Raw genomic sequence first — 25,944 nt, 5'->3', positions numbered from 1 at the left:
GGAGGTGGGTCATAGAGGATCCTGCTGTGCTGTATGTCAGAGAGTGTTTTGCCTGTTTCCTCTAGGAGTTTTATAGTTTCTGGTCTTACGTTTAGATCTTTAATCCATTTTGAGTTTACTTTTGTGTATGGTGTTAAAAAGTGTTCTAGTTTCATTCTTTTATGAGTGGTTGACCAGTTTTCTCTTGCCATCTCCTGTTTGACCACTTCCAATTTGCCTTGATTCATGGACCTAACATTTCAGGTTCCTATACAGTATTACTCTTTATAGAATCATCCCTTGCTTCTATCACCAGTCACATCCACAACTGGGTGTTGTTTTTGCTTGGGCTCCATCCGTTCATTCTTACTGGAATTATTTCTCCATTGATCTCCAGTAGCATATTGAGCACCTACCGACCTGGGGAGTTAATCTTTCAGTGTCCTATCTTTATGGCTTTTCAGTGTTCATGGGGTTCTCAAGGCAAGAATACTGAAGTGGCTTTCTATTCCCTTCTCCAGTGCACCACATTTTGTCAGAACTCTCCATCATGACCTGGCTGTCTTGAGTGGCCCTACATGGCATGGCTTAGTTTCACTGAGTTAGACAAGGCTGTGGTCCATGTGATCAGATCATGGTTTCAGTCTGTCTGCCCTCTGATGTACTCTTTCAGCACCTACTGTCTTACTGGAGTTTCTCTTACTTTGGACTTGGGGTATCTCTTAACGGCTGCTCCAGCAAAGGGCAGCCACTTCTCCTTACCTTGGTTGTGGGGTATCTCCTCTCCACCGTTCTCCTGACCTTGGATGTGGGGTATCTCCTCTTGGCCACTTGCCACTCCAGCACTGCACAGACACCTCTCGCCACTCCAGCCCCTTGTAGCCACTGCATAAATTAATCTTTGGGGAATTAAATCTAGTCAGAAGTAGCCTGTTCCATGTTGTTCATATGATCAATGTATAGCTGAAATTTATTATCAAAGAGCAATGAGAAATTCAAACTGCAAAGTTTAGGGACTAAGTTATGAAGAGTTTATGGAGTTTTTTTTCTCATATTATAAAGGATCTAAATTTTTTGTTTGTTTTTGACCTTACCACTATATGTTATGGATCCTAATGGCTAAAAGAAATAATGTTCAAATAAAGTTTATGATTAAGAATATTTATCTTTATCGTTGTTAGAAATCCATGATAACCCTGTGTACGAGACAGCAAAAGAGACACTGATGTATAGAACAGTCTTATGGACTCTATGGGAGAGGGAGAGGGTGGGAAGATTTGGGAGAATGGCATTGAAACATGTAAAATATCATGTATGAAACGAGATGCCAGTCCAGGTTCGATGCACGATGCTGGATGCTTGGGGCTAGTGCACTGGGACGACCCAGAGGGAGGGTATGGGGAGGGAGGAGGGAGGAGGGTTCAGGATGGGGAACACATGTATACCTGTGGCGGATTAATTTTGATATTTGGCAAAACTAATACAATTATGTAAAGTTTAAAAATAAAATAAAATAAAAGAAATCCATTATTTTCTGTTTGTGGTTAAAAATTGTATGGGTTTTTTTTTAAGATAAGTAAGGTACTAGAATCACATTATTTTCATTTATATGTGTATAACACAGTTTTTGAGTTCTAAGCTCCCTGCAATATTTGTACTGTCTCTCCTTGATTTTTATGATCTCTGAAAGAAAGAGCTGAATTACATTTTTTAAGGACACTTAATGAGCAAAACTAGACACAGGGAAAACTAGAAAATTTCCACTTAAGTGGAGCACTTCCTTTTTAAATATATAACAAAGTATATTCTCAAATGGAAATGTTTTAAAATGTTACTGTTTTTTCAGTCACTGCTGAAGTCATAGTGTCTGCTTAAGGGACAAGTGGATTATTTTAATTTGATTTCTGACTAGTGGTCTTTGAAACTACAGTTCCAAATACAAACATTTCTGATAGTTTCTTTTCTTTTTGAGAATATTTGAAGATGTAGTCTGATTTTCTTTTTTTTTTTTTTGGTGTGTGCTGTTCTGTTGATTGTATTTTCTCAGTGTATCATGATTCCATGGAAAGAGTAATTTTTAAAAACCTGGAATATGAAAGTGTATCAGGTTGATATAAAAAAAGCATTTCAAATATTAAGCATGGTACTGATAAATGCACATGGGTGGTACTCTTGGTAGAAAAATAGGACAGGGTAAACATGAGATTTTTTATTGTAAGTATTAAATATAAAAATGTAAAATAGCTTTTATAAATCATTACCAGTTAGTGGAGGATGAATATCCAGCACAAATTTAAATTTTAGAACTTGTAAGTCATTACATTACATTTATATGTTTATACATTTATATAAATATTTTGATATTACATTTATCTAGTATTTTCTTTTTTCTTCAACAGAAATCTTCTGGACAGAGACACGTTTTCTAAGTCTGATCCAAGTAAGTATTTAACTTGCTTTTTGAAATAGTCTATTCAGGAGGAGAAGGGGGCAACAGAGGGTGAGATGTTTCAATGGCATCACTGACACAATGGACATGAGTTTGAGCAAACTCTGGGCGATAGTGAAAAAAAAAGGAAGCTTGGTGTGCTGTGGTTCATGGGGTCAAGAGTTGGACACGACTTAGCAACTGAACAACAACTTATTTTACTTAATTGATTTTGTAAAAAGTTGTATGAAAATTATAATTTTTACTTAAATATTGTCTTAAAGACTAGAAAGTAAGGAGGAATATGGTCTCAGGCCCTGCATTCTTATCTACGTGGGCAGTACTCTGGCTAAAGAGAGGGAATTGCTTAGCACTTAGAGACTAAGAAGAAAACGCAAATGACTCCAATGCAGGACAATTCATTTTGAAATTAAAACCTCGTTGTAAAGCCATATGGTAGAAATTATATTTGAAAGACAGCTGTAATGGGCCATAATTCTAAGTGATCAAGTCACAGAGTAACAATTTTCCTTTTTTTGTGAATAAAGGAAGTATATAAAGTCATGTATAACCAAGTGAATTATATAACATCTTGAATGAGTTGAATTTTTTTATTACTAATTACATATATATTGAAAACTGGAGATGAATTGTACAATGAAAGCCAATTTTAATTAGAAAACAATAGAAATAATGTATAAGTCAAAAAAAGAAGTTGATATCTAGTTGCTCTCCATCTGTACAAATGTATGAAACTGTGTGGTTTAATGACGGGAGAGAGGTGTTTTCAGTTGATGAAAGAATTCTTGAGATTATCACTGGAGAAAAGGCATTACAATTGTGAGTATTTAAAGTTCCCAGGACTCATTAGTAAGTGAATGGGATATTTTTATCCCTTAATCTTTACTCTAGACTCTTAATCTACTCTTTTTGGACTTCTTTTTGTGGTTGATAGGATTTCTTGTTTACAAACATTGAGGATAGGAGTTGCAGATATTAAGTTTAGCATTTGATTTGGTGCAGATTTTCCTTCCTATGATGCTTCTGAGGATTTTAAGCATCCTAGGAAGAGCGTGACCTATGACTGGTAACATACTGAAATACTTCAAAACTGTTTGCGTGTGTGTTAGTTGCTCAGTTGTATCCGACTCTTTGAGACCCCATGGACTGTAGCCCACCAGGCTCTTCCATCCATGGAATTTTCCAGGCCAGAGAACTGGAGTGGGTTGCCATTCCCTTCAATAGGGGATTTTCCTAACCTAGGAACTGAACCCTGGTCTCCTACATTGCAGGCAGATTCTTTACCAGCTGAGCCCACAGAGAATTCACAAAACTGTTTTACCTTAGTTTTTAAAAAAAATCATCTACATTTGTAGCATAATGTAATTGAAGATGTTAGCAAATAACTATTATATTTTTGTGCCAAGACCTATACATGTTAAGATCTAAAGACCTGTTATAGTTTTTTTGCTTATTTACAAAAATTTTAATCATGTGATGATTTATTAGCAATTTTCCTGCCAGAGTAAGGTGAGGTATTAAGAACTAATTTTAACATACCTGTTGGACAGCGGAAAAATAAATTGGGTTTGTTCACTTGATATTTATGAAAAATGTTTAGATATATTTATTTTTTTCATCTTTTTATAGTTTGTGTCTTATATGTACAAGGAGTTGGAAATAAAGAATGGAGAGAGGTAAGAATTGGAATTTTAAAAATATGATTTTTATGCTGTAAGACATGGCATAAGTTACAATGTAATCAAGATGATACTTTCTTGTTTTTGGTTATTTTAAGTCATCTTCAACCCAAAGATTGAATTTCTTTTTAATTTTATTTCATTTTAATTTGATGAAAGCAATTTTGTTTTGTTTTATTTTATTTAACTTTACAATATTGTATTGGTTTTGCCATATATCAAAATGAATCTGCCACAGGTATACATGTGTTCCCCATCCTGAACCCTCCTCCCTCCTACCTCCCCATACCATCCCTCTGGGTCGTCCCAGTGCACCAGCCCCAAGCATCCAGTATCATGCATCGAACCTGGACTGGTGACTCATTTCATATATGATATACATATTTCAATGCCATGTGTTTTGTTTTTAATAGTCTTCAATGTTTAGCTCATTTATGATCTTTCTGTGAAATAATCTAGCCTTGATTTGTGTTCTCCTCAGTCTTACATAAATTTAGTGTGATCCAATTCTTACACAGTTGAAGTGTGGGTTCAGTCTCACTTTTTGAGGTCAACTGCTGATTTTATAAAATATTGCTTTAAAGGATTTTAAGTCTGGTGATTGATATCAATTATCTGCCCTTTGACAGGTAGTAACTTGTTATTTGAAAATAAAGTAGAAACTCAGTTCCCTATTGCTGCTGCTGCTGCTAAGTTGCTTTAGTCGTGTCTGACTCTGTGTGACCCCATAGACGGCAGCCCACCAGGCTCCCCCATCCCTGGGATTCTCCAGGCAAGGACACTGGAGTGGGTTGCCATTTCCTTCTCCAATGCATGAAAGTGAAAAGTGAAAGTGAAGTTTCTCAGTCGTGTCCGACTTTTAGCGACCCCATGGACTGCAGCCTACCAGGCTCCTCCGTCCATGGGATTTTCCAAGCAAGAGTACTGGAGTGGGGTGCCATTGCCTTCTCCTATTAGGTTGGTGCAAAAGTAACTGCAGTTTTGTGTTGTTGAAATTGGCCATTTGATATTGGAATACATTCAAAATAAAGGTTATGTCATGCATCATTATAATGGGCATTTCTCTATTTTTTTGCTAATGACTTATTGCTTGGTGTAATATTATTACTTGTTTATTTTATATTTATTTTAAACCATGTAAGTGATGTTAGACAAATTGCAAATTCGGGCAATTTTCTTATTTGAGTACAAAAATGGGTTGTAAAGCAGCTCACAACATGAACAATGCATTTGGCCTGGGAATTGTTAACAAATGTACAATGCAGTGGTGGTTCAAGGAGTTCTGCAGAGGAGGCAAGAGTCTTGAAGTTGAGAAGTGTAATCACTGGCTATCAGAAGTTGAGAACAACCAATTGACAACCATGATCGAAGCAGATCTTCTTGCAACTAAATGAGAAGTTGCCCAAGAACTTAACATCAACCATTCTATGGTCATTTGGCATTTGAAGCAAATTGGAAAGGTGAAAAAGCCTGATACATTTATCATGCCTCATGAGCTGACCAGAAATCAAAACAAGCATTTTTGAAGTGATGTCTTATTTTACACAATAATAATGAGGCATTTCTTAACTGGATTGTGATCTGTGACAAAAACTGGTTATTTTTGTGATGACTGGCAATGACCAGCTCAGTGCTTGGATGAGAAGAAGCTCTATAGCACTTTCCAAAACCAAACTTGTACCAAAAAAAATCTCATGGTCTGCTGCTGGTCTCATCCACTACAGCTTTCTGAATCCCAGTGAAATCATTACATCTAAGAAGTATGCTCAGCAAATTGATGAAATGCATTAAAAACTATAACGCCTGCAACTGGCACTGGTCAACAGAAAATATCCAATTCTTCTCCATGGCAAACCTGACGGCATGTTGCACAACCAAAGCTTCAAAAGTTGAACAAATTAGGATATGAAGTTTTACCTCATCCACCATATTTGCCTAACCTCTCACCAACCACCACTTCTTCAAGCATCTCTATAATATTTTGCAGGGAAAACACTTCCACAACCAGCAGGATATAGAAAATTCTTTTCAAGAATTTGTCAAATCCTAAAACATGGATTTTTATGCTACAGGAATAAGCAAACTTATTTCTCATTGGCAAAAATGTGTTGATTGTAATGGTTCCTATTTTGATTAATAATGGTATATTTGAGCTTGGTTATAATGATTTGAAATTCACAGCATGAACGCATAATTACATCTGCACCAATCTAAATACAAATTAGGGAATATTTCATGCAAAGATGGGCTCACTAAAGGACAGAAATGGTAGGGACCTAACAGAAGCAGAAGATATTAAGAAGAGGTGGCAAGAATACACAGACTGTATAAAAAAGATCTTCACGACCCAGATAATTGCAATGGTGTGATCACTCACCTAGAGCCAGACATCCTGGAATGTGATATGGAATGGAATGGAATGGAAAGTCAAGTGGGCCTTAGGAAGCATCACGATGAACAAAGCTAGTGAGGTGATGGAATTCCAGTTGAGCTATTTCAAATCCTGAAAGATGATGCTGTGAAAGTGATGCACTCAATATGCCAGCTAATTTGGAAAACTCAGCAGTGGCCACAGGACTGGAAAAGGTCAGTTTTCATTCCAATCCCAAAGAAAGGCAATGCCAAAGACTTTATGGCCAAACTACCACACAATTGCACTCATCTCACATGCTAGTAAAGTAATGCTCAAAATTCTCCAAGCCAGGCTTCAGCAATACGTGAACCATGAACTTCCAGATGTTCAAGTTGGTTTTAGAAAAGGCAAAGGAACCAGAGATCAAATTGCCAACATCCAGTGGATCATCAAAAAAGCAAGAGAGTTCGGGAAAAACATCTATTTCTGCTTTATTGACTATGCCAAAGCCTTTGACTGTGTGGGTCACAATAAACTGGAAAATTCTGAAAGAGATGGGAATATCAGACCACCTGACCTGCCTCTTGAGAAACCTATATGCAGGTTAGGAAGCAACAGTTAGAACTGGACATGGAACAACAGACTGGTTCCAGATAGGAAAAGGAGTACGTCAAGGCTGTATATTGTCACCATGCTTATTTAACTTATATGCAGAGTACATCATGAGAAACGCATTATTTATTTCAGTATAGTTGATGTGTAATATTGTATAAGTTACACATGTACAATATACTGATTTGCAGATTTTAAAGGTTGTACTCCAATTATAGTTATTATAAAGTATTGACTAAATTCTCTATGTTTTGTAGAATATCTTTATAGCTTATTTCATACATAATGGTTTTTACCTTAGTCCTTAGTTTAAGGATCTTTTCACTTTAGTCTTGGTTCTCTACCCCTGAACTGCCCCTCCCACTCTCTCTCTCCCCATTGGTCACTGCTAGTTTCTTCTTTCTATCTGCGAATCTTTTTCTCTTTGTTATATTCACTAGTTTGTTGTATTTTTTTATATTCCACATATAAAGTAGCTTATTTCACTTAACAAAATATTCTCCAAGTCCATTCATGTTGTTGCAAATGTAAAATTTTATCCTATTTATATGGTTAATGTGCCATTATATGTATGTGTGTATATATATATATAGAGAGAGAGAGAGAGAGAGAGAGATACAGATATAGATATATCTGTATATATCTATATCATGTCTTCCCGTTCAAGAACATGGTGTATTTTTCCATCTGTTTCATCTTCAGTTTCTTTCATCAGCATCTTATAGTTTTCTGTGGATAGTATCATTTCAACTACAAACAGTGACAATCTTACTTCTTATTCCTTACCAATTTGGATTTCTTTTATTGTTTTTTCCTGTTTACTTTCTGTGGTTAAGATTTCCAGTACTGTGTTGAGCAAAACTGGTGAGAGGGGGCAACATTTTCTTGTCCCTGATCTTAGAGGTAATTCTTTCAAATTTATACTGTTGAGTATGATATTAGCTATTGGTTTTTCACATATGGCCTTTATTATGTTGTGGTATATTTCATCTATGCTCAGTTTCTAAAGAGTTATTATAATTAATGGATATTGAATTTTGTCAAAAGCTTTCTTCTGCATTTATTGAGATGATCATATGGTTTTTAATCTTTAGTTTATTAATGTGGTGTATCACATTGATTGATTTGTGGATAATGAAAAATCCTTGCATTCTTGTCATAAATCTCATTGGTCATGACGTATTGTCCTTTAATTTATCATTGGAGTCAGTTTGCTAGTATTCTGTTGAAGATTTTTGAATCTGTTTATCAATGATATTGGTCTGTACTTTTCTTTCTTTCCTTTTTTTTGGTCTAATATTAGTACAAAGGTGATGCTAGGTTCATAGAATGATTTTAGAAATATTCATTTCTTTGCAATTTTTGGATATATTTTTAGAAGAATAGGTGTTAACTCTTCTGTAAATGTTTGGTAGAATACACCTCTGATGTCATCTTCCCTTGGACTTTTGCTCATTGGGAGTGTTTTAATTATTGATTCAGTTTCAGTACTGGTTATTATTCTGTTCATATTTTCTATTTCTTCTTGGTTCAGTCTTGGGAGATTATATGTTTTTAAGTATTTGTCTGTTCTTTCCAAGTTTCTATTTTATTGCCATTTAGCTGTTGTAGTTTTCTTGTGATATTTTTTAGTAATATTTCTCTGGTATTGGTTGTAACTTCTCCTTTATTGTATCTGATTGTAGAGATTTTATTCCTCTCCCCCTTTTTCTTTTCTTGTTAAGTCAGGCTGAAGGTTTATCAATTTTGTTCATTTTCTCAAAGAACCAACTTTTAGTTTAATTGATTTTTTCTATGGTTTTTTATACTCTGTCATTTATTTCTTCTCTGATCTATACTTTCTCTCCTAGTAATTTTGAATTTTATTTGTTCTTTCTCCAAGTTCTTTAGGTGTAAGTTTAAATTGTTTATTTGAACTTATTCTTAAATCCTGATGTAAGCTTGTATTGCTGTAGACTTCTCTCTTAGAACTGCTTTTACTGTGTCCCATAGGTTTTGGATCATCATATTTTGTGTTCATTTGTCTCCAGGTATTTTTGTTAATTTCCTCTTTGACTACTTCAGGGATCTGTTGGTTGTTTAGTAGCGTATTGTTTAGCATCCACGTGTTTGTGTTTTTTTGCAGTTCTTTTCTTATAGCTGATTTCTAATCTCAATCACTGTGGTTTGAAAGATGTTTGATATTATTTCAATTTTCTTAAATTTCATAAGGTTTGCTTTGTGGCCTACTATGTGATGTGTCTGAGAGAAGGCTCCATGTGCACTTAATAAGGATGTATATTCTGTTGCCTTCAGATGGAATATCATATATATAAATAAATATATATATATTTATGATTTATCTGGTTTAATGTGTTATTTAAGGCAAGTGTTTCCTTATTGATTTTACATATGGATGATCTGTCCATCAATATAAATGGAGTTTAGAGTTCCTTACTATTGTGTTACTGCTGTCAACTTCCTCTTCTATGTCTGTTAACATTTGCCTTATGTAATTTATTAATAGGTTCAGCATATATACTTATTTGCTGTTTAGCAATAATAAGTTCATATATATATATGATCTGTTAATATATATACTTACAGTTGTTATATCCTCTTGGATCTATTGCTTCATCATTGTGTAGTGTCTCTCTTTGTCTTTTGTAGCAATAATTATTTTATAGTCTATTTTACTAAGTATTACATCTTTCTTAATTATTAATCTTTCTTTAAAGGTTCTAATTTCTCATTATTCTTCTGAATTCTGTGACCATCTTTACCATTACTACCTGAACACTTTCTTGAGTAGATTGCCTATCTCTATCTCACTTAGTTCTTCTGGAGTTTCTCTTTACTTTTGTTCCTTCATCTCATACATATTCCTTTATTGCCTCAGATTTCCTAAGGTGCTATTTGTGTTTTCATGTTCTTAAAGTTCTGTTATGTTTCCTGACCTTAGAGAAGAGGGCTTATGTTGCTGCTGTTGTTGTTCAGTCGCTAAGTCGTGTCCAGCTCTTCGTGACCCCAGGTCACAAGTGCAGCACTCCAGGCTCCCCTGTCCTTCACTGTCTCCTGGACTTTGCTCAAGCTCATGTCCACTGAGTCAGTGATGCTATCCAACCATCTCAACCTCTGTGACCCCCTTCTCCTCCTGCCCTCGGTCTTTCTGAGCATCATGGATTTTTCTAATGAGTCGGCTGTTTGCATCAAGTGGCCAGAGTGTTGGAGCTTCAGCTTCAGCATCAGTTCTTCCAATGAATATTCAGGGTTGATTTCCTTTAAGACGGACTGGTTTGATCTCCTTGCTGTCCAAGGGACTCTCAAGAGTCTTCTCCAGTACCACACTTTGAAAGTGTCAGTTCGTTGGCATTCTGTCTTTTTTATGGTCTAGCTCTGACATCCATACATGACTACTGGAAAAACCATAGCTTTGACTATACGGACCTTTGTTACCAAAGTAATGTCTCTGCTTTCTAATACACTGTCTAGGTTTGTCATAGCTTTTTTTCCAAAGAGCAAGTGTGTTTTAATTTTGTGGCTGCAGTCACCATCTGCATTGATTTTGGAGCCCAAGACAATAAAATCTGTCACTGTTTCCACATTTTCCACTTCTATTTCCCATGAAGTGATGGGACTGGAGGCTATGATCTTAGGTTTTGTAATGTTGAGATTTAAGCCAGCTTTTTTTCCGCACTCTTCTTGCACCTCATCAAGAAGCTTTTAGTTCCTCTTCAGTTTCTGCCATTAGAGTGGTATCATCTGCATATCTGAGGTGGTTGATATTTCTCCCAGCAGTCTTGATTCTGCCTTGGGGTTCATCCAGCCCAGCATTTTGCATGATGTACTCTGCACATAAGTTAAATAAGAGGGTGACAGCATACAGCCTTTTTGTTGTATTCCTTTCCCAATTTTGAACCAGTCCATTGTTCAATGTCTGGCTTAACTCTTGCATCTTGACTGCATGCAGTTTGCTCAGGAGACAGGTAAGGAGGTCTACCATCTTAAAGGTCCTATCTCTTTAAGAGATTTTCAGTTTGTTGTGATCCACACAGTCAAATATTTTAACGTAGTCAATGAACAGGAGTAGGTGTTTCTCTGGAACTTCTTAGCTTTCTCAATAATGCACCAGATGTTAGCAGTTTGATCTCTGCTTCCTCTGCCTTTTCTAAACCCAGCTTGTACATCTGGAAATTCTTGGTTAATGTGCTACTGAAGCTTAGCTTGAAGGGTTTTGAGCATTACGTTGCCAGCAGGTGACATGAGCACAGTTGCACGGTAGTTTGAACATTCTTTGGCACTGCCCTTCTTTAGACTGGGATGAAAACTCACCTTTTCCAGTCCTGTGGCCACCACTGAGTTTTCCAAATTTGCTGACATATTGAATATACTACTTTAACTGGATCATATTTTAGGCCTTATGTAGCAGATGTCATCTTTGCCCCACAAGCACATTCCTCTTTTGTCACCCAATATGTTTGCTCTAGGAGTTTCCTCTAAGACAGCTATGTGCATCCTTTTTTGGTTAACTGACTATGTGTGACCCCAGGGACTGCAGCACTCCAGGCTTCCCTGTCCATCAGCAAATCCTGAAGCTTGTTGAAACTCACGTTCATCAGGTTGGTGATGCTGTTGAAACATCTCACCCTCTGTCGTCCCCTTTTCCTGCCTTAAATCTTTCCCAGCATCAGGGTCTTTTCTAATGAGTCAGTTCTTTGCATCAGGTGGTCAGAGTACTGGAGATTCAGCTTCAGCATCAGTCACTCCAATAAATATTTCAGGACTGATTTCCTTTAGGATTGACTGGTTGGATCTCCTTGTAGTCCAAGGGACTCTCAAGAGTCTTCTCTAACACAGCAGTTTAAAAGAATCAATGCTTCAGCACTCAGCTTTCTTTATGGTTCAACTCTGATATCCATACACAATTCCTGGAAAGAAACATAACTTTGACTAGATAGACCTTTATTGGCAAAGTATTGTCTCTGCATTTTAATAAGCTGTCTAGGTTACTCATAGCTTTTCTTCCAAGGAGCAAGCGTCTTTTAATTTCACGGCTACAGTCACCATCTGCAGTGATTTTGGAGCCCAAGAAAATAAAGTCTGTCACTGTTTCCATTGTTTCCCCATCTATTTGCCATGAAGTGATTTTTCCAGTAGTCATGTTTGGATGTGAGAGTTGGGCTATAAAGAAAGTTGAGCTCCAAAGAATTGGTGCTTTTGAACTGTGGTGTTGGAGAAGACTCTTGAGAGTCCCTTGGATTGCAAGGAGATCCAACCAGTCCATCCTAAAGGAGATCAGTCCTGGGTGTTCATTGGTAGGACTGATGTTGAAGCGGAAACTCCAATACTCTGGCCACCTGATGTGAAGAACTGACTCATTGCGAAAGACCCTGATGCTTGGGAAGATTGAAGGGGGGAGAAGAAGGGGATGACAGAAGATGAGATGATTGGATGGCATCACCCACTCGATGGACATGAGTTTGAGTAAGCTCCAAGAGTTGGTGATGAACAGGGAAGCCTGATGTGCTCCAGTCCATGTGGTCGCAAAGAGTTGGACATGACTGAGTGACTGAACTGAACTGATGGAACCAGATGCCATATTTGTTTTTTGAATGTTGAGTTTTAAGCCAACTTTTTCACTCCCCTCTTTCACTTTCAAGAGGCTTTTTAGTTCCTCTTCACTTTCTGCCATTAGGGTGGTGTCATCTGCATATCTGAGTTTATTGATTTTTCTCCCGGCAATCTTTATTCCAGCTTGTGCTTCATCCAGCCCAGCATTTCACATAATGTACTCTGCATATAATTGCAATAAGCAGGATGACAGTATAGAGTCAAGGCTTTGGCATAGTAAATAAAGTATAAATAGGTGTTTTTCTGGAATTCTATTCCTTTTATTATGATCCAACCGATGTTGGCAATTTGGTCTCTGGTTCCTCTGCCTTTTCTAAAGCCAGATTGAACATCTGAAAGTTCTCAGTTCACATACTGTTGAAGCCTAGCTTGCAGAATTTTGAGCACTACTTTGCTAGCATGTCAGATGAATGCAATTGTGTGGTGCCTTGAACATCCTTTAGCATTGTCTTTCTTTTGGATTGGAATGAAGACTACCCTTTTCCAGTCTTTGGCCTCTGCTGCATTTTCCAAATTTGCTGGCATATTGAGTGCAGCACTTCCACACTTCAAATATTTTAGGATTTGAAATAGCTCAGCTGGAATTCCATCCCCTGCACTAGCTTTGTTCATAATGATGCTTTCAAAAGCCCACTTGATTTCACACTTCAGGTTGTCTGGATCTAGATGAGTGATCTCACCATTGTGGTAATCTGGGTCTTTAAGATCTTTTTTGTACAGTTCTGTGTATTCTTGCCACCTCTTCTTAATATCTTCTGCTTCTCTTAGGTCCATTAAATCTATACCATTTCTATCCTTTATTGTGCCTATCTTTGCATGAAATTTTTCCTTGATATCTCTAATTTTCTTGAAGAGATCTCTAGTCTTTCCCATTCTGTCATTCAGATGGATATATCTTTCCTTTTCTCCTTTGCCTTTTGCTTGTCTTCTTTTTTAAGCTATTTGCAAGGCCTCCTCTGACAACCATTTTGTCTTTTTGCATTTCTTCTCTTTGGGGATTGTTTTGATCATCACCTCCTGTACAATGTTACGAACCTCTCTCTATAGTTCTTCAGATATTCTATCAGATCGAATCCCTTGAATCTATTTGTCACTTGCACTGTATAATCAAATTGAATTTACTTATCTTCCACTTACTATATGACTGAATTATAGTAAGACACTATATGATTAAGGCTACAATGGTTCTCTAAGAGATCAAAATACCTTTTTAAGAATAAAAAAACTGGTAAGTGGCTGGTAAGTAAACTCCTACATTATAATATTCTGTAAAGTTTATTGCAGAAGACCAGCTGTCAATGGGAAAATTGCCAGTGGGATTTATTTGGCTTCAAACCTAATATGATGCTTTGGTGTTACATAGCTGTTAAAAAAGCTAATGGGATTGGAGAATTTATTGAGTAATATTCAATACTTACATTAAGGAACATAATGCTATTATGCTGAACTGTATGAAACTGTCATTATTGTAGCTCAAAAATTGAGTGTTTGCAATTTCGTGTGATTTCAATTAAATACCCTTATATTTTGCTCTGGTAGAAGCAAATCTGGAGTGTTTGTTTTCATTTCTCCATTTGAGATTATTGAATGCCAACTATATATCTGAGGAGGGCCACCATCTTAAATAAAGTGATAGATGTAATATGAATGAAGGAATGTTTAACCTGAAAAATGCAAAGTCTCTGAATAGGCATAATAATTGTCTTCAAATTCTTATAGTATTTTGCTCTAGACATGGGGGTACAGTTACTTGATGTTGAGACAAGAAAGCAGAAAATAAAATATAGGCTCAAAGGATGAAGAGACAGAGCTGCATTATTTTGTTCACTACAGGGAAGACATTTGTAACATTTAGAGTATCTCATGGTAGAATGGATTTCTTTGAGTAGTATTCTGGAGCTAGAACTATAGTGGGTGCCCTGTGTTCAGTCTGGGGTTGGACTAATTCATCAGGAAAAAATAATTGAACTTGTTTAGTTCTAACTACTTGCAAGTCTAATATTATGATGCTATAGAAGTCATAGTTTTGTATTCTTATCAATTTTCTCATTATCTGTTAAGTATTGAACATTATTTTACAAAATAATAGCAAGAACCACCCTTTTCTGATCTTCTGTTTGTGCTAAGTCCCTTCAGTTAGTGTCCAACTCTTTGCAACCCTATGGACTATAAATCGTCAGGCTACTCTGTCCATGGGATTCTCCAGGCAAGAATACTGGAGTGGGTTGCCATGCCCTCCTCCAGGGGAATCTTCCCAACCTAGGAATCGAACCTGCATCTCTTGTCTCCTGTATTGGCAGGCCGGTTCTTTACCACTAGTGCCTCCTGGGAAGTCCCCCTTTGATCTTAAAACATTCATTTCTCTCATGAAGGAGTTATTTAAAAAACAAAATAAACAGCTAGAATTTAGAGGGGATGAAGTTGAACAAAGGAGTGAAATAACTGTAGATGTTCTACTTCAAAAATTTTCTGACATCTGAGCCAGAGGACTTTCTGCATCTATCAGTGACTTCCTCTTTATGTGTCACAGGAAGAGTTCAACATGCGTTACTAAATCCATTATATTTTAAGACCATTTCCAATAGCTGCTACCATAAATGAAGAAATCCATTTATTCAAGGTTACTTATGGAGAATTAATCACACAAAAAACCACTCTAATAATTACTCTTAGTATATTTGGAATTAGACAAGTAAAATAATATTATAATATTATAGATACTTTGTTAAATAGTTTAAAATATCTATGTCAGTAATATACTGGTCATGTTTTTATTTGAATTTGGATGTATCCTGGAAAATTATGTATTAACTAGGCACATGATTTTATTTCTGTGATGAATTACTTTTATATAATAAGGAGGGGAAAAAAAGGAGCTTAAAATATGTGGAGACAAATGCTCCAAATAAAGTTGTAAAATTACTTAAAATTAATCTGTAGTTGAAATCTGCAAATTAAAAATTATATCTTACACTATTGCAATTACCTGCATATCTTCAATAAATTCTAATGATTATGAGTTATCAAAGTAATTGATCTTTTAAAACTAAAATGTTATTTCAGTGAATAATAATTTTGGAGCTAGAAATGATGAAGTGACATGGATTTTAAAAATATGAAAACTCTTAGTGGCAAATGGAAATAGCAAAATATCTCTAAAGAGGCACACGTATTTGGTTTTGAGAGTTTCTGAAAATGTTAGGATTAATTTCTTTGAGTTAAATTTGAGTCATCCATAGGTCATGTATTTTGTGAATTCTTTTAAACACTTAAAATTATAGAGTTGGTTCCCAATTCCCTAAGTTTGTGTGTAATGAAGCAACCTGAAGTTGTTTATAACACACTTTGTGAGTGTAGTTTGGAGGCAAATCTACTGCCAAATGCTGATTACTGAATTTTGACATTATCTCTGTTCTGCACCATTCCATTGACAGTGAGCTGTTTTAATATTTATTCATGTCCATGCTGAATAATATATGTATAATACATAAATGCACACATATTCAGAAAGGATTAGAAACTTATTCATAGCTCACCTTAAATGTTACTTTACCCATTAGTCTTTTCTAACCTTCACAACTAGAATTTCCTCCTTTCACCTTTATGAAATACCATAACTTAAATAACTTTCTTATGGTCCTTGTCACCTTCTACTTTATATCATTCAACAAATATCAAAGACTTTTTTTGAACTTATTGTCCCTTATGTCTTAACTTCACTTCTTAATTCAGTGCTGTTTAAAGGTCAATCTTCTCTGCTACAGCATTTAGGATATGGCTTTTGTTCTTAGAAGATGCTCAGTTAAGATTTGTTGAAAGGATACATTTGAGGATACCCTCAAATATGGGCTAACACTTAACAACTGTCCTTTCAGAAATTATGAGTTGCAGGAATCATCTGTAGATAATTTTGTACCAGTGTTACATTTGTCAGATGAGAACATTTGTGTCGCATGCTAAATAAGTTATAAGAGCTCAGTGCTTATTCTGATGCTTTTTGTCATAACTTTAACTACATATTTAGGAATTTGAATTATAGCATCTATTGAAAAACATGCTTTTTACATCTTAAAGCTTAGGCTTGAAAGCTCATTTCATTCTATCTTTTTGTTCTATGAAAATTATAGAGGGAAGCATCTGAAGTTATTGATACAGCAAAGAGGAAATTCCCCACAGTCTTTGGGCAATCACGTGTTGCTAAACTGTTACGTGTCCTGCATTTTTACTGACACCGTCTTCACTATTGGATTCATGCTGTAGAGCATCTGAATATTTTTGTTTGGTTTGCTTTTACTTTCTGACTCATAAAAGAGATTTTAATTACAATATACTGCAGAACATTCAGTCTATCGATACTATATTCCTGTAGTAGATATTTGAAGGTTTCTTAATGTATGTATCATGTCTCCATTACTGTAATTGAGGGGATCTTAACAGAAGAGAATTGATGAGAAGCTGTGTGGCATGTGGTTGAAAGAATTTCATAAAAACAACATTTTCTGTGGAAGATATAGTCAGTTTTAAGGCATTGCTGTTTTAGTTTCTTTTTCCCCAAGAAAAGGAAATGCAAAAAGGCAAAATGGCTATCTGAAAAGGCCTTACAAATAGCTGAGAAAATAAGAGAAATGAAAGACAAAAGAGAAAAGGAAAGATATACCCATTTGAATGTAGAGTTCCAAAGAATAGCAAGGAGAGATGAAAAAGAGTTTCCTAAGTGATCAATGCAAAGAAATAGAGGAAAACAATAGAATGGTAATGACTAGAGATCTCTTGAATAAAATTAGAGATACCAAGGGAATATTTCATGAAAAGATGGGTACAATAAAGGACAGAAATGGTATGGACCTAACAGAAGTAGAAGCTATTAAGAAGAGGTGGCGAGAATACACAGAAAAACTATACAAAAAAGGTCTTAATGACCCAGATAACCACAATGGTGTGATCATTCACCTACAGTCAGACATCATAGATTGTGAAGTCAACTGGGGCTTAAAAAGCACTATTAACAAACAAAGCTAGTGTAGGTGATAGAATTCCAGGTAAGCTGTTTCAAATCCTAAAAGATGATGCGACTAAAATGCTGCACTTAATATGCCAGCAAATTTGGCAAATTCAGCTGTGGCCACAGGAATGGAAAAGGTCAGTTTTCATTCCAATCCCAAAGAAGGGTAATGCCAAAGAATGTTCAAACTACTGCACAACTGCACTCATTTCACATGTTAGCAAAGTAATGCTCAAGATCCATCAAGCTTGGCATCAGTATTATGTGAACGAAGAACTTCTAGATGTACAAGCTGGATTTAGAAAAGGCAGAGGAACCTGTGATCAAATTGCCAACATCCATTGGATTATAGAAAAAGCAAGAGAATTTCAGAAAAACATCTGTTTCTGCTTCACTGACTAGGCTAAAGGCTTTATATATGTTCCTTGTGCCAGAGATTATTGTAATCAGGTGTGTAGGTACTTCTAAAAATTCAGTATTGTTGATATTCAGAAAAAGATGTTTTAGGATACTGGTTGCATTTTTTTTAAGTAGCTGTTTCTGGTTGTATACAATTACCAAATATTAATATTTCTCTTTCCTCAAATTGTAACTCTTTGTGGCTGCTGTCAGGGAGTGTTTAACAGGAGGATTCCTATGTGCTGTTTCTCACAAGTCCTTTGTTTCTTTTCAGATGGAGCAGCACGCTGCTCCCAGGAACCAAGGTCGTTGTGTGAGACAGGCTTGAGTCTTCTTTAGTAAACATTCTCGTTATGACAAAACTGCTTAGTCTCGATCCCCTTTCTTGAGATATGGATGGTCTTCTGACTTTGTGACCATTATTAATCCCTTTTTCCCTTGGTAACGGTTGCTGTACGCTGGGTTTTCTGATCTTTATCATAGTCATAAGAAACTTCTTGTACCACAGCTTATATATACTCATAGAAAAATCATTAAAGCACCTTTGCTCCATCAGAGCTTAGGTCCCCATGTCTTTCTTTCTTTCTTTCTCTCTCTCTCTCTCTCTGGCTGATTCCTGATTCCTTGAAGCACAGAGACCCGTCTTGCTCACTCTCCTTCCCGGGCTTCTAAGACTCTCTCCAGAAGGTGCCCTGTGCCTTCACCCCACCTCGAGAGGGCGCCCGGTGCCTTTGTGAGAGGCGCAAGTCCTGTGTCAAGGACTTTATTGGTTTTCTGCGTAAACAAGGGAGTATCAGCCTCTTTCTCTCTTTCACTTTCTTATGGTCGCTTCTGGACTGCCAGGTCCTGGTCCATTAAAGGACCCCAACAGCCTGCACAGAATAATATGCAGCTGTGCATTTTCCAAAGAATTAAAAAATTTTTATTTTGTGATTTAAGTTATCAGCTAAGACCTAAACTTGAGTTTGAGCAAACTTCAGGAGATAGTGAAGTACAGGGAAGCCTGGTATGCTGCAGTCCATGGGGGTTGTAAAGAATCAGACACGACTTAGCAACTAGACAAAACAACAACAACAACACAAATTTTATTTAAGTCAAGAAGATTAATCACTTGGTTGATAGTTAATTCCACCCTCTGGGTAAAAATTAGCATTTTTTTCTGTGAGATGAATTGTCATAATTTATCTGTAAATTTCTTATTATGCCAGTTTGCACTTTTTATGAGGAAGCTTCCACAAACCTCTTATCCTTATTCCTTAGAGGGCAGAGAAAATGAAAACCATAATCACGGGAAACTAACCAAATTGATTGCATGGATCACAGCCATGTCTAATTCAAATGAAACTGTGAGCTATGCCATGTAGGGCCACCCAACACAGATGGATCATGCTGGAGAGTTCTGACAAACTGTGGTCCACTCGAGAAGGGAATGGCAAACCAGTGTTCTTCCCTTGAGAACCCCATGAGCAGTGTGAAAAGGCAGAAAGATTTCACTCTGACACCCCAGGTTGGTAGGTGCCCAATATACACTGGGAAAGAGTGGAGAAATAACTCCAGAAAGAATGAAGAGACAGAACCAAAGTGAAAACAATGCCCAGTTGTGGATGTTTGGAGATGTTTGGAAGATGGATTGGAGATGGAAGTAAAGTCCGATGTGTTAAAGCCGATGTGTTAAAGAACAATATTGCATGGGAAAACGGAATGTTAGGTTCATGAATCAGGGTAAATTGGAAGTGGTCAGACAGGAAATGGCAAGAGTGAACATTGACATTTTAGGAATCAGTGAATTAAAATGGACTGGATTGGGTGAATTTAATTAGGATGACGATTACATCCACTACTGTGTAAGAATCACTTAGAAGAAAAGGAGTAGCACTCATAGTAAACAAAAGAGTTCAAAATCCAGCACTTGGGTACAGTCTCAAAAATGACAGAATGATCTCTGTTTGTTTCCAAGGCAAACTATTCAATACCACAGTAATCCAAGTCTATGCCCCAACCACTAATGCCAAAGAAGCTGAAGTCAAATGGTTCCATGATGACCTATAATATCTTCTAGATCTAACATAAAAAAAAAAAAAAATGTTCTTTTCATCATCAGAGACTGGAATGCAAAAGTAGGAAGTCAAAAGATACCTGGAGTAACAGGCAAATTTGGCCTTAAAGTACAGAATGAAGCAGGGCAAAGGCTAACAGCCAAGAGAACACACTGGTCATAGCAAACACTGTCTTCAAAAACACAAGAGAAGACTCTACACATGGACATCACTGGATGGTAATATAAAATCAGATTGCTTATATTCTTTGCAGCCAAAAATGGAGACGCTGTATATATTCAGCAAAAACAAGACCAGGATCTGATTGTGATTCAGATCATGAACTCCTTATTGCCAAATTCAGACCTAAATTGAAGAAAATAGGGAAAACCGCTAGGCATTCAGGTATGACCTAAATCAAATCCCTTACAATTATACAGTGAAAGTGACAAACAGATGCAAGGGATTAGATCTGATAGATTGTCTGAAGAACTATGGACAGAAGTTCATGACATTGTACAGAAGGTGGTGATCAAAATCATCCCCAAGAAGAAAAAATGCAAAATGGTTGTCAGAGGAGGCCTTATAAATAGCTGAGAAAAGAAGAGAAGTGAAAGGCAAGGGAGAACAGGAAAGATATATGCATCTGATGAGGAATTCTGAAGAATAGAAGGAAAGTAAAGAAAGCCTTGCTAAGTGAACAATGCAAAGAAATAGAGGAAAACAACAGAATGGGAAAGACTAGCGATCTCTTCAAGAAAATTAGAGATACCAAGGGAATATTTCGTGGAAAGACAGGCACAATAAAGGATAGAAATGTTATGGACCTAACAGAAGCAGAAGATATTAAGAAGAGGTGGCAAGAATACACAGAACTATACAAAAAAAGATCATAATGACCCAGATAACCACGATGGTGTGATCACTCAATTAGAGCCAGACATCCTGGAATGCGAGGTCAAGTGGGACTGAGGAGGCATCACTATGAACAAAGCTAGTGAAGGTGATGATATTCCTTCTGAACTATTTCTAATCTGAAAAAATATCCTCTGAGAGTGCTCCATTCAATATGCCAGCAAATGTGGAAAACTCTGCAGTGGCCACAGGACTGTAAAAGGGCAGTTTTCATTCCAATCCCAAAGAAAGGCAATGCCAAAGAATGTTCAAACTACTGCAGAATTGCACTCATCTCACACACTATCAAAATATGCTCAAAATTCTCTAAGCTGGCTTCAACAGTATGTGAACTGAGATGTTCAAGCTGGATTTAGAAAAGGCAGAGAAACTAGAGATCAAATTGCCAACATACGTTAGATCATAGTAAAAGCAAGAGAATTCTGGGAAAAAAAAAAAAAAACCCACACATCTATTTCTGTTTTATTGACTACATGAAAGCCTTAGACTGTGCGGTCACAGCAAACTGGAAAATTCTTCAGTTCATTTCAGTCACTCAGTCATGTCCGACTCTTTGTGACCCTATAGACTGAAACACTCCAGCTTCTCTGTCCATCATCAACTCCTGGAGCTTGCTCAAACTCATGTCCGTCGAGTCAGTAATGCCATCCAACCATCTCATCCTCTGTCATCCCCTTCCCCTCCCATCTGCAATCTCTCCCAGTATCAAGGTCTTTTCCAGTGAGTCAGTTCTTTGCATCAGGTGGCCAAAGTATTGGAGTTTCAGCCTTAGAATCAGTTCTTCCAATGAATATTCAGGACTGATTTCCTTTAGGATGGACTGGTTGGATCTCCTTGCAGTCCAAGGGACTCTCAAGAGTCTTTTCCAACATAACAGTTCAAATTCATCAACTCTTTGGCACTCAGCTTTCTTTATAGTTCAACTATCCCATCCATACATGACTACTGGAAAAACCATTGCCTTGACTAGATGGACCTTTGTTGGTAAAGTAATATCTTTGCTTCTTAATATGCTGTCTAGGTTGGTCATAACTTTTTTTCCAATGAGTGAGCATCTTTTAATTTCATGATTGCAGTCACCATTTGCAGTGATTATGGAGCCCCCAAAATAAAGTTACTGTTTCCACTATTTCCCCATCTAATTGCCATGAAGTGATGGGACCAGATGCCATTATCTTAGTTTTTTGAATGTTGAGTTTTAAGCCAATTTTTTCACTTTCATCAAGATGCTCTTTAGTTCTTCTTCACTTTCTACCGTAAGGGCGGTGTCATAATTTTCCACAGTTTGCTGTGATCCACACAGTCAAAGTCTTTGGCGTACCCAATAAAGCAGAAATAGATGTTTTCTTGGAACACTCTTGCTTTTTTGATAATGCAACAGATATCGGCATTTTGATCTCTGGTTCCTCTGCCTTTTTAAAATCCAGATTGAACATCTGGAAGTTCGTGGTTCATGAACTGTTGAAGCCTGGCTTGAAGAATTTTAAGCATTACTGTGCTAGTGTGTGAGGTGGGTGCAATTGTGCAGTAGTTTGAGCATTCTTTTGACATTGCATTTCGTTGGGATTGGAATGCCAAACATTCTTTGTCATTGCCTTTCTTTGGGATTGCATTGGAAAATTCTTAAAGAGATGGGAATACCGGACTACCTTACCTGCCTCCTGAGAAATCTGTATGCAGGTCAAGAAGCGACAGTTAGAACAGGACATAGAACAATGGACTGGTTCCAAATTGGGAAAGGAGTATGTCAAGGCTGTATATTGTCACCCTGCTTATTTAACTTATATGCAGAGCACATCATGCAAAATGCCGGGTTGGATGAAGCACAAGCTGGAATCAAGAATTCTGGGAAAAATACCAATAACCTAAGACGTGCTGATGACACCACCCTATGTCAGAAAGAACTGGGATTGTAGCTGTGGTATAAAATAAATATTTCAGTTTAAATGTTAGTTGTGAGGACCCCATAAGAAAACCACATGTATAAGTCAACAAGATAGTTGTATGCATGAGTCTTTGTTGTTGTTGTTCAGCCACCATGTCATGTTGTGACCCCACAGACTGCAGCATGCCAGGCTTCCCTGTCGCTCACCACCTCCTGGAGTTTGCCCAAGTTCATGTCCCTTGAATCTGTGATTCCATCCAACCATCTCATCCTCTGTCACCCTCTTCTCTTTCTGCCTTCGATCTTTCCCAGCATCAAGGCTCTTTAGTTCCTCTGCTTTCTGCCATGAGAGTGGTATCATCTGCATGTCTGAGGCTGTTGATATTTCTCCCTGCAATCTTGATTCCAGCTTCTGCTTCATCCAACCTGGCATTTTTGCATGATGTGCTCTGCATATAAGTTATCTAAACAGAGTGACAATAAACAGCTTTGTCCAGTGGTTTGGACATTTTTTAGTACTGCCCGTCTTGGGAATTGGGATGAAGATTGAACTTTCCATTCCTGTGGCCACTGCTGGGTTTTCCAAATTTGCTAACATATTGAGTGCAGTGCTTTAACAGCATCATCTTTTAAGATTTTAAATAACTCAGCTGGAGTTCCATCACCTCCACTAACTTTATTGGCAGCAGTACTTCCTCACACCCACTTGACTTCACACTCCAGAATGTCTCGCTCTGAGTGAGAGATCACCATTGTGGTTATCCGGGTCATTAAGATCCTTTTTGTACAGTTCTTCTGTGTATCCTTTCCATCTCTTCTTGATATCTTCTACTTCTATTAGGTCTTTACTGTTTTTGTCCTTTATTGTGCCCATCTTTGCATGAAATATTCCTTTGATTTTTCCAATTTGCTTGAAGATATTACTAGTCTTACCCTTTCTTTAGTTTTTCTCTGTTTCTTTGCATAGTTCATTGAAGAAGGCATTGTCTCTCCTTGCTATTCTGTGGAACTCTGCATTTAGTGAGTGTACCTTTCCCTTTCTCCCTTGCTTTTTGCTTCTCTTCTTTCCTCTGCTCTTTGTAAAGACAACTAGTTTGCCTTCTTTGTCAGACAACCACTTTGTTTTCTTGCATTTCTTTTTCTTTGGGATGGTGTTGTTCACTGCCTCCTCTACAATATGATGGACCTCTGTCAGTTCTTCAGGCACTCCGTTTACTAGATCCAATCCCTTGATTATATTCGTCATATCCACTGTATATTTATGGGGGATTTTATTTGTCATATCTGACTGGCCTAGTGGTTTTCCCTGCTTTCTTTAGTTTAAGTCTGATTTTTGCTGTGATGATGATCTGACCCACAGTCAGCTCCAGGTCTTGTTTCTGCTGACTGTATACAGCTTCTCCATCTTTGTCTACAAAGAATGTAATCAATCTGATTTCGGTATGACCATTTGGTGAAATCCATGTGTAAAGTCATCTCTTGTATTGTTGAAAAAGGATATTTGCTATGACCAGTGTGTTTTCATGGCAGAATCCTGTTAGCTTTTCCCCTGCTTCATTTTGTACTTTGAGGCCAAACTTGCCTGTTACTCCAGGAATCTCTTGACTTCCTACTTTTGCCTTCCAATCCCCTATGATGAATAGGACGTTTTTTGTTTGTTTGTTTGTTTGTTTGTTTGTTTTGCTATTAGTTCTAGGAGATCTTCTAGGTCTTCATAGAAGTTATCAACTTCAGCTTGTTCTACATCCATGGTTGGAGCATAGAGTTGTATTACTGTGATGTTGAATGGGTTGCTCTGGAAACGAATTGAGATCATTCTGTCATTTTTAGGGTTGCACGCAAGTACTGCATTTCAGACTCTTTTGTTGATTATGAGGGCTACTCCATTTCTTCTAAGGGATTCTTTCCCACAGTAGTAGATATAATAGTCATCTGAATTAAATTCATCTATTCCCATCTACTTTAGTTCACCGATTCCTAATATGTCGATGTTTATTTACTCTTGCCATCTCCTGCTTAACCACGTCCAATTTACCTTGATTCATGATCCTAACATTCCAAGTTCCTATGGAAAACTCTTCTTTTCAGCATTGGATTTTACTCTCATCACTAAGCACATCCAAAGCTGAGGGTCATTTCTGCTTTGGCCTTGCCACTCCATTCTTTCTGGAATTATTAGTTGTTGTTCTCCGCTCTTTCCCAGCAGCATATTGGACACCTTCCAACCTGAGGGACTCATCTTTTAGTGTCATATCTTTTAGCCTTTTTATACAGTTCATGGGGTTCTCATGGTTAGTATACTGGAGTGGTTTGCCATTCCCTCCTCCAATGGATCACGTTTTGTCAGAGGTCCCTGCTATGACCCATCCATCTTTACTGGGAGGAAAATCTGAGTTGATGATATACATTTGGAATTTATCATCATGTAGATGGGATTTAAAGCCAAAGAACAGAGTAAGTAATCTAATATAAGAGTGAAGATAGACAGATGAAGAAGGCCTGGAATTGTACTGATGAGAGATTGCATATCTCAGAATCTAAGAAGAAGAGAAAAATGGGGGAATGTGGTGTCAAAGAATCAGAAGAGGCTGCTTCAAAAAGGAGGAAATGGGCAATTCTGTTCAATGCTGCAGAGTAGTCTGATATAATGAAAGCTGAAATGTGACCACTTAATTTAGCAATATGAAGGTGACGTTGTTAAAAGCAATTTCAGGGCTATGTGTCAGGAGGCATATTAGATGTTCATATTTAATAGATGCTTAGCTAAAATTTTAATGGCTTCATGTTAATTTTCTGTTGAGATAGCAGAATATACTCAGCCACCCATATTGCTGAAAAGCCATTGTCCATTAAGACAAACTTGTTTTAATGGCTCAGAGGCCCTTCTTCCAGATATTCAAGCTGAATTTAGAAAAGGCACAGGAACCAGAGATCAAATTGCCAACATGTGTTGGATCATTGAAAAAAACAAGAGAGTCCCAGAAAAATATCTACTTCTGCTTTATGGACTATGCCAAAGCCTTTG

General features: G+C 37.1%; 1 protein-coding gene across 1 annotated transcript in view; it reads left to right on the top strand.

Annotated features, from left to right (window-relative positions):
- The window catches only part of CPNE8 (copine 8), a 265,088-nt gene that overhangs the window by 46,255 nt on the left and 192,889 nt on the right, over positions 1-25,944 (top strand). Inside the window, exons 3-4 of the mRNA XM_005887727.3 lie at positions 2,379-2,419; positions 4,058-4,104. Of these exons, the coding sequence (XP_005887789.1) occupies positions 2,379-2,419; positions 4,058-4,104 (88 nt within the window). The remainder of the gene's footprint in view (positions 1-2,378; positions 2,420-4,057; positions 4,105-25,944) is intronic.

Source organism: Bos mutus, chromosome 5, assembly GCF_027580195.1.
Source record: "Bos mutus isolate GX-2022 chromosome 5, NWIPB_WYAK_1.1, whole genome shotgun sequence".
Lineage (NCBI taxonomy): Eukaryota > Metazoa > Chordata > Mammalia > Artiodactyla > Bovidae > Bos > Bos mutus.
This window is presented reverse-complemented; position numbering and strand designations above follow the sequence as displayed.